This window comes from Protobothrops mucrosquamatus, unplaced genomic scaffold, assembly GCF_001527695.2.
Source record: "Protobothrops mucrosquamatus isolate PMUCROS unplaced genomic scaffold, P.Mucros_1.0 scaffold554, whole genome shotgun sequence".
Classification (NCBI taxonomy): domain Eukaryota; kingdom Metazoa; phylum Chordata; class Lepidosauria; order Squamata; family Viperidae; genus Protobothrops; species Protobothrops mucrosquamatus.
This window is the reverse complement of record NW_015386857.1, coordinates 343804-353739: the sequence shown is the minus strand read 5'-3', so window position 1 is coordinate 353739 and position 9936 is coordinate 343804. Positions and strand designations below refer to the sequence as shown.

At 38.8% G+C, this 9936-nt stretch overlaps 1 protein-coding gene across 1 annotated transcript; it reads left to right on the top strand.

Annotated features, from left to right (window-relative positions):
* Nucleotides 1-4099: 4099 nt before the first annotated feature.
* On the top strand, nucleotides 4100-8171 carry TMEM267 (transmembrane protein 267). The gene is made up of 2 exons (XM_015817124.1): nucleotides 4100-4540; nucleotides 7669-8171. The coding sequence occupies exons 1-2, from the start codon at nucleotides 4217-4219 to the stop codon at nucleotides 8002-8004; spliced, it is 660 nt and encodes a 219-aa protein (XP_015672610.1). The 5' UTR covers nucleotides 4100-4216; the 3' UTR covers nucleotides 8005-8171.
* Nucleotides 8172-9936: the final 1765 nt, after the last annotated feature.

The following is a 9936-nucleotide window of genomic DNA, read 5'->3' as shown; positions in this document are numbered from 1 at the left end:
AAAAAAAAAAGACCAAAAAGCTCCTTACATCCTAGAAGACTGTGCCAAGCCCTTTCAACAACATTGCCAAGAGAAATGAATGAACATTTCCATACCTGTTTTTTAAAAAAAAAAAAAAAACCTGAGACGTTAGTTTTTTTATAAAACGAAAAATGAAGCCCAATAGACTTACAACAGCGAGTATCCCTTCATTTCCCAGGCCTTTAAAAACACGCCCCGTGTTCAGCTAGCCCAGGGGTAGGCAACCTTGGCTCTTTTATGACTCGTGGACTTCAACTCCCAGAATTCCTGAGCCAGCCAAGCTGGCTCAGGAATTCTGGGAGTTGAAGTCCACGAGTCATAAAAGAGCCAAGCTTGCCTACCCCTGATGCTAGCCCCAACGTGTCGCACGGATGCCGATGTTTGCACGCCGGCAGGCGGAGACCGGGAAATACCAGGGAGGGAGGCGGCGGGAGGGAGGTGGATGGGCGGGGCTTCTCATCTCCGCAGCCCGGTAGCCGGCCCAGAATGCTCCGCGCGCGTTGCCGGTGAATGAGCGCCTTTTCGGGCCGGCGGGAGGTGAGTGGGGCGCAGGGACCGTATCGGGGAAGGGGGGGGGAAAGCAGGGAACGGGCCTCAAACCCCCCCCCCCCGAAGCCGGGATCCCTTTGGGGAATCCGGAAGGGCACCGAGGCTGGGGAAGAACCAGCCGCGAGCGGACGCCGGGCTGGCGGAGAGGCGCCTCGTGGGCGAGAGGGAAGGATGCGAGGAGCGTCGCCCAGTGTGGCCCTCGGCCATTGTCTCTTCCCTCCTGGGGGCGAGGGGGAGGCCCTGCCTTTTTCCAAGGCAGAAACTCAACAGGGGAAAACCTCGCTGCGCTCAGCAGCGAGAGAGCGCAGAGGATGGGCAGCGTTCAGCCATGTCTTCCCCGCCCCGTCCCGCCTCGCCTCCATCCCTGCACCTTCGGCACTTGGATAAAGCCTCGCCAGCTGAGCTTCTGGCCGTTCTGGCAGGCGAGGCCTGCGGGGAAGGGTGATTAAATAATGGTGTCGATCAGGGGTAGGCAACCTTGGCTCTTTTATGACTCGTGGACTTCAACTCCCAGAATTCCTGAGCCAGCCACGCTGAGAGGAAAGGGAGAGTTTCCAAGCTGAGCCACGCTGGCTCAGGAATTCTGGGAGTTGAAGTCCACGAGTCATAAAAGAGCCAAGGTTGCCTACCCCTGGTGTAGATGTTTACATCTTAGGGGAGCATGGAGCAGCAGCCAGCGGCATTCCAAGAGCTGGAAGGGACCTTGGAGGTCATGTAGTCCAACCCCTGCTCAGGCAGGAAACCCTATATCAGTGGTGGCGAACCTATGGCACGGGTGCCAGAGGCGGCACTCAGAGCCCTCTCTGTGGGCACGCACGCCGTCACCCAGTTCTAGGCCTTCAGCTGGGTTTTATAAAACCTTTTCACTTTAGGCCTCTGCCACCGTGTGCAAAAAAAAAAAAAAGGTTCAATCAGTCAATTTCAACTTCTTGCGGGAAAAAAAAGATCTTGCAAAGTTGGAATTGATTGATTTTTAGTCCCACCCAGTCTGCTGTTACCACCGCAGCCATGCCCACCCAATGGGCCATACCCACCCAATGAGCCACACCCACCCGGCACACTACGATGCATAAGTGGGTTTTGGGTTGCAGTTTGGGCACTCGGTCTCTAAAAGGTTCGCCATCACTGCCCTATATCATTTCAGACAAGTGGTTGTCCAGCCTCTTCTTAAAAACTTCCAGTGTTGGAGCAGCCACAACGTCTGGAGACAAGTCGTTCCACTGGTTACTTGTTCTCACTGTCAGGAAATTCCTCCTTAATTCCAGGTTGCTTCTCTCCTTGATTAGTTTCCAGCCATTGCTTCTTGTCCTGCCTTCAGGGGCTTGGAAAATAAGTTGACCCCCCTCTTCTTTGTGGCAGCCGCTCAAATGCTGGAGTACTGCTATCATGTCACCCCTGCCCTTCTTTTCTCTAGACTAGACAAACCCAAATCCTGCAACCATTCTTCATATGTTCCTACATATGAACATTTCTCCTGGGATTTAAATAAAGGTATAAATTGATTTAGTGGGAAGAAATGAAGGTAGCAGAAACCAGGAATTATGTCTTAAGTGGAATGTTAAAACAATAACATTAATAGGGTTGGGTTTTAAAGTAGATCACAGATTATATACAGCAGTAATTCTATAACTAAACAATTAACAGGACAGATAAGGAGTATTGGAAAGAGTAGAATAATCATACAAATAAGTCCACATGTTTTGATGAGTGGTACGTTTGCGTGTATTTTTTTCTGGTTTCAGGCATAAAAAAATTCAAAATGCTATCTTTTAAACATGATCTTTGTATCCCATCCTGTAGATATTTACAGCTTCTATAAAATCTCAGGTTCATTCTGTTCTTTTGCTAGACAGCAACAGGTATCTAAAGTAGTTACATAACTTTAAAAAAAATCAGTAGCATAACAATATTACAACTAGAAAAGTGAACATAAGTTGCAAATTTATTTATATTGTGAGTGATTGCTCTGCAGTAAAACATAATTTTTAGTTAAGCTGTTATCCTAGCAATTATCAGGTGCACTGTTTGTTTGAAGTATAATGTTAAGCTTTCCTTAGGGATATACATTTTCCATAGTTCTTAAATGCATATACATTATTTTTCTTTTTTCACTAAAACAATAGAATACAAGTCTTTTGAAAGCTAGAAGAGGCCAAAATATTATCAGAAGATTAAAGTACTGAATTCAGCATGGAATTGCATTTATAAAATAAAATTACTAAAGCAAGATATAATCTGGCCTACTTTAAAATCAAGACCAGGAAGAGAATATGTTAAAATTTTACTCTCAGATAAAAACAATGCTACAATGGTAATAGCCACTTTTTAAACTATGGCTATAAAGACAAAGTCTCTATGAATAAATTAGTAAGCTTTTCTTTTTAAATGTTTTATGTAATATCTAGCAATTTAGTGTATCTGATAAACTATCTTATGAATTCATACAAAAATCACAGTTATAAATAACATAGAATTTGATTGACCCCATCCTCCAGTTGAGAGTGCTGGAAGATGGAGTGCATGAAATCAGCTCTAAATAAGAAGTAACATATTAGATCATACTCCACTGTAATGTTGATTTCTACAGTGTTTCCTCCTGTTGCTGTTTCCACTTGTATAACAATCTATGTCAGATTTAGTTCTATGATTCTAAATATATCTTTAATCACTAAACTTTTTTTTTTACTTAATATATCAAACTTTCCTTACCAAAGTACAAGCAAACCAGCCCTTCATTTTTAAATCTTTACTTTTGCCATATTCTCTAGATTTATAATTTTGTAATGATTCCCAAATGAACCCTCCAGAATGGCTGATGGAAATGGATATATCTTATAGATTGTCAGACAAGAGTAACTATAATTATTTTAATATCATCATCTGATGCTAAATGCAGGATGCAATCAAGTTTCAGAATCATTTCTGAAATATAGTTTGTACCAAGCATTCAGAAAATATCATCCCATTTTGAGACAAGGACTGGGTAATGTGAATATGGACATAATAAACATGTTATAACAAATAACAAGCATTGTTAAATATAATTTAATAATTTTAATGTTATTTTAATAATTATTATTGTTTCCTTTATAACTAGTCCTGTAATTCTGTTTAAGAATTGATCAGCATATGTTGTGTTTACCTTCCAAAAAATAATTGAAAAGTGCTTTTTTTATGAAGATAAATTTATCAATTGCAAATAAATGTACATAACCATATGTACTTTTGCTAGAGAGGAAGGTTAGACAAACCAACATTTAAAGATATTTAAAAGGTCTTAAGAGAGAAAAGTAGAATAAAAATCAGAAAAGATATAAGAGGTTCTTGGTGCTCTCTGAGCTTGCTTGTTTTCTTGCAAATGTTTCATTACCAACTTTTGAAAATAATACAGTGATGTCAAAATGCAAAAAACATTATAAACTGTGCATCCAGGGTACAAAGTTTCCTCTCTGGGACAGTGACCTAAAAAAAATGTTTTTACAGAGATAATTAGTTCACTGGTTTCTATTATGTTTTTGCTTAGGAAGAAGAGTATCAGAATTGGTAAGGCTTCTCATTAAGCTTTCTTTGTGATAATTACAGAATGACTCAAGATTTTACAGACAATGGGCTATATGTACCCTGATGAGATTTTGTGCATGGACACATGCTGCTTGCTATGGCATCTGAGACTGAAAAAGCCCATGCTCTTCTCCAGTTGTTCAGCACAGCATCTGTTATTTCAAGTCTAGGACTGGGGATTTTCTGCTATTTAGCAGATAAACTTCTACAATTTTCTTTCATTCAGCAAACTTACTGGCTGCGGGCATTGTCCGATAATATGGTGCATGGTATTATAGGACTGTGGTCATGGGCAATAGTGATTGGACTCAAGAAAAAAAGTGACTTTACAGAAGTAATTTTAGCTGGCTTCCTCTCCTCCGTGATTGATATGGATCATTTTATTCTAGCTGGCTCCTTTTCACTAAAGGTAAGCAAAATTTCTAGAATATTTATGAGTAAATAAATCTGAAGATACTTTAAAGAATAATATAAATGTTGCAAAAATTAGTTTAAAACTTTTTATATTAAAATCACGATTTCAGGTTTTAGCAAATCTATTTAGTAGACTTCTAAGTTACAACTTTTATTGTATAATAGAAGTAGTATTTTGTGGTGGCCACCCTGATGTGACTCCTTCTTGCCTGTGCTGAATTTGATTAAAAAGAAACTTGGACAGTTTTTCATGCCGTTTGCTGTCCAGAGCTAGGGAATAATTTACATTTAGTTTTAGGGTGAAATCACTCATTCACTCTATTCTTAGACATACACAGTTTGATACGGACTGGCTTTACAGGATGTGTTTGCTATGAAAAGAAATAGCATAGGTTGTCTAATGTTAGAGGCAGATCTTCCCAGGTTTTTCTGGAGGAAATTCTGGAGTTTAGTATTTGTTTCATGGGGAGTGCACATAAACTTTGGCTAGTTTTCACAGTAGTTTATTGAATAGCCTGGTTCAGTCATAACGCTTAGTGTTGGCTAAGGTTTCATACCACATTAGTTTGCTTCACACAAAACACATGCTTTATTTCATTATTAGATTTTTATCCTGACTTAGTACATTATGTGGAGAAATCCATGGTGAACAAACAGTAAAAAATTCACAGTGAAATTGGGGGCAGGGGATAACCGTAAAGGATTTTATTCTCCAGAAGTATCTTCATTGTCACCTATATTTAAACTGGAGAGGATGAAAGCTCATTGTTTATCAACTATTTCCATCTCTTAGTTGAATGCCATAGCTAAAAAAAAATGGAAAGCTTTCTAAAACGTGTGAATATTAAGCCTGAGAATCAATAAAAACAATCCAGTCTGATTGTTTAGAAAAACTGTGCATTATATTGTTTCTGTGCCGAGTACCTTTTGATGCCCTCATCCTAATTTGACCAGTGTTGTGATTGGCTGCTTGGTTGGTTCCTTAGCTAAGGAGGGGGAAACTTAGCATGACATCAATTATAAGATCTGTATAATCAACTAAGCATAATCCTCTGATAATGCTGCTCAGCTTGTCCCATTCCACGCACTTCAGATACTTACTTCAAGATTTTTGGAATAATAGCAAAGTTTGTTGTGCTGTTTAATAGGCAGGTTGGTCAACCACAAAATCAGGTTTAACATTCAGGCTTTTTAATCTTGTAATTTCCATATGTAAAAGTATACTGCTATCATAAAATTATAATTTATTAAAAGTGCCTGATAGAGAATTATAATTGAGGTGTGCCCAGTTAAGAAAATACAGTGGGAAGAATTTACTTTAAGATTTCATTAAAAAAAAAGATTTATTTTTTGGTTTGTGTTCCCTCTTTTTGGATAGTGTATTTAAGAGGCAAAGATATATTTGAAATAAAAATTACCATCACACAGTAGAGTGAAATAACTTAGCATTCAATATTGATATTTTTTAAAGATCTTCCCTCTAGCATTTTAAAACAGGTAGCAATAAAATTGTTTTATCACACCTTTTTCCAGTAGATGGCATACTTGAAAAAGAATTTGAATGTACTGATTTTACATGCAGGATTTCTAATTCTCATTTAACTCTTATTTACAAACTTTTATTCAGTAGGATTAATGTATTCAAGGGACTTGGTTTTTTACGTTTGATAGATGGAAGCACTGAAGGCTTATCCATTCATTGTGATCATAATTTATATTCCTTACTTCTGGTTCACATAAGCTGCCAACGACAGGTGAAACAGACTAAAGATAGTAGTTGCCTTATTTAATAGAGCAAAATATCTATCTGGTATAGAACTGAGGTTTTAAGGACAATCTGCTTTAAAAAACCTCAAAGGAGCAAGTTTTTAATATGCTCAATTAGTTGTCCTAATTTTTTATTGTCTTTTGATAATCCAGGGCATAAGGTTTTTGATCATGACAGCTCTATCAATATCAAACACTGATCAGAAATAATGCAACAAATGTAATAATTGAGATCTTTGCGTATTTTGTATTATAGTAAAAAAAAATGAATATTTCCTGCAGTAGGGGTATAACAGCTAATGTGTGTGTGTGTGTTATCCCAAATGCTTCCTCATAAATAATCCCACAATGGCAACCCTATGAGGTAGACTGGCCTGAGAGATTGTGACTAATGCAAAGACACCCAGATAGTTTTCATGGGAAATATGGATCTTGGATCTCCCCAATAGCAGTCAACACCTGAACCACTTCTCCTTACATTTCTCTATTGTCTGGAGTTCAAGCTGCAATAATATTGCTAAAGAGTACAGCGGGATAGTTACCGTGTAAACAACTCAGAATCTTACTTACTATGTGGTTATTACCATAACAGATCCTCTTCAAAAAGACCTTAGTCAACCTACACATATGCCGGCAATATTTTATTTAATCAGATATTAATAACCTACGTACAAACAATTTTAGCTGAAATTGGGAAATAGGATTATTTATAAATGATTTCAAATAGGTACTCTCACTGGCAACTTTAAACTGAAAGATTTTATTTTTGTTCATTTAGAATTGCCATTTTTTACTTAACTAACTCCCAAATCTGCCAGAAAAATGTAGAATTAGAGCTTTTTGCCAAAATAAGGAAGTCTGCAATCAGTATTACTTATCACTCCCTTGTTCCCAGTTCAGCAGCCAAGTAAATTTTAAAAATGAATAGCAGTTCCAGGGCTAGCAACCAGACAATGTGTCCAAGCTATCAGTTAAATCAGGGGTAGTCAACCTTGGCTCTTTTATGACTCGTGGACTTCAACTCCCAGAATTCCTGAGCCAGCTGGGAATTGAAGTCCACGAGTCATAAAAGAGCCAAGGTTGACTACCCCTGAGTTAAATGAACTGCATTTACCAAAACTTGGAATAGCAGCGAATACTAGAACATGCAAAGCATTAAATATAAAAATTCTACTGATAGATAATCCTGATAATTAATACTTTCTGACATATGTGTTGATTTTAGTCAAAATGCAAATCAGCTTAGTTTGGTGTAGCTGTTATAAACCTTTTTTTTCCTCTTAAAAAACAGCATATGCTTTTCCTTTCCAATACAAGCTACGTTTGTATAATTATTTTTTTCCCTCTCCCTCTCAGGCTGCCCTGACTCTCCCACAAAGACCATTTCTTCACTGTTCTACTGTGATTCCAGTTGTGTGCCTGATGTTAAAGTTCCTTATGCATCTTCTCAAGCTGAAGGATTCCTGGTGCTTTCTTCCCTGGATGATGTTTATCTCCTGGACTTCGCATCATGTTCGAGATGGAATACGTCATGGCCTGTGGCTCTGCCCCTTTGGAAAGACCGTTCCCCTGCCTTACTGGCTTTATGTGGCCGTCACCACAACTTTGCCTCATCTCTGTTCTTTTCTTTTGTATTTAACCGGAACAAGAGAACTAATGTCAATAAAACATGGGATTCGTATTGATGTGTAAAGATATTGAAGATGGTTCTGTTCTGGATAATAATGTTTTCCTGTTTGTTGAATTAGGTCAAAGTTGATGTTACACAGCCTACTGAAACAAAGTTGATTTCCTGCAGTCACTGCTGTACAAGGTATTGTGTGACCGGTAGGGGACTATTTATTGGTAGCTCTTTTTTTAGATTTTATTATCTGTTTTTGTTAAGTATGTATAAATAGCTTCTGGTCCCAATCAATGTCTTTCTTGCCTGAACCTAGTGGCTAAAACCCCTTTTAATAAATGGATTCTAGTTTCAGAAAGCAAACAAAATATATTTCTTCTGATTCGGCATCTGTTTAACGTTGGGACTAAAGGGCTTACTGTATAGAACGGGTAGGCAACCTTGGCTCTTTTATGACTCGTGGACTTCAACTCCCAGAATTCCTGAGCCAGCTATTCTGGGAGTTGAAGTCCACGAGTCATAAAAGAGCCAAGGTTGCCTACCCCTGGTATAGAAGTTGACGCCCTCTGCTTCCCTTGAAAGATGAAAAAAATGGATAAAATGCTATCTGTCTGCGCACTGCTTAGATGTTCTCCTGTAACTTCTGCTTTAAGTATTTGCCATATCTATTGTCAGCTATATCTGCACCATTTTAAATATATGAACAACATCACTGATAAAAAGTTTAAAATTCAACACTGCACGTTATTTATGAAAATATAACAGTTGTGACACTGCCCTTTATTAAGAGATGGCAAGAAATAGGGGCCTTTGGAATTAATGTTAGCTCCCTAAAATCTATATTTTGGTAGGTTTGTGCAAAGTATTCAGAAGAGATCCTTTGGCAATATGTAGGTATACAAAAGAAGGGATTTTAAAAAAAAGCAGTATGAAAGCACCCACATGTTTTGCAAGGCTTGCACATCAAAAGCTATCTCTGGGTGTCCATGTATGTGAATGCACAGATAATACTAACAGAGGGACCACCAGCAAAGCAAAGTGGCTAGCCAGGCAGATGCATGCTGAGAATAACAGGTTTCAAAGCTGCTGCATCTATATTGCAAAACAGCTGCCTCAGCAGTTTGAAGAATGGTACTTCATTTGTGTTCTCATGAATGACATAACATGCAAACTAATACTGTCTTTTGAATATTTTGGACTGGCCTCCTTTATGCCTCTAATTTCTTAAGTACAAGTGAGATGAGATCGGGTAGATGAGTGGAGTATTGTGTAGTAACTGGCAGAGTATTCCTTTGCCACTTGCAGAGAGCTTATTTAATATCCAGAACACTGGAGAGATGTTCTGATTTTGAAATAATAATAAGGTTGAAGGGGACCTTGGAGGTCATCTAATCCAATCCCCTGCTCACACAGGAAACCCTATACCATTACAGACAAATGGCTGTCCAGTCTCTTCTTAAAAGCTTCCAGTATTGGAGCATTCACCGCTTCTGGAGGCAGGTTGTTCCACTGGTTAATTGTTCTAACTGTCAGGAAATTTCTCCTTAGTTCTAGGTTGCTTCTTTCCTTGATTAGTTTCCATCTGTTGTTTCTTGTCCTGCCTTCAGGTGCTTTGGAGAATAGCTTGACTCCCTCTTCTTTGTGGCAGCCCCTGAGATATTGGAACACTGCTATCATGTCCCCCCTCGTCCTTCTCTTCATTAAACTAGGCATACCCAATTCCAGCAACCATTCCTTTTAGCCATTTTAGCCTCCAGTCCCCTAATCATCTTTGATCCTCTTCTCTGTATTCTTTCTAGAATCTCAACATCTTTTTTACATCGTGGTGACCAAAACTGGATGCAGTATTCCAAGTGTGGCCTTACCAAGGCATTGTAAAGTGGTATTAATACTTCACAGGATCTTGATTCTATCCCTCTGTTAATGCAGCCTAGCACTGTGTTGGCTTTTTTGGCAGTTGCAGCACACTGCTGGCTCATATTTAAGTGATTGTCCACTAGGAT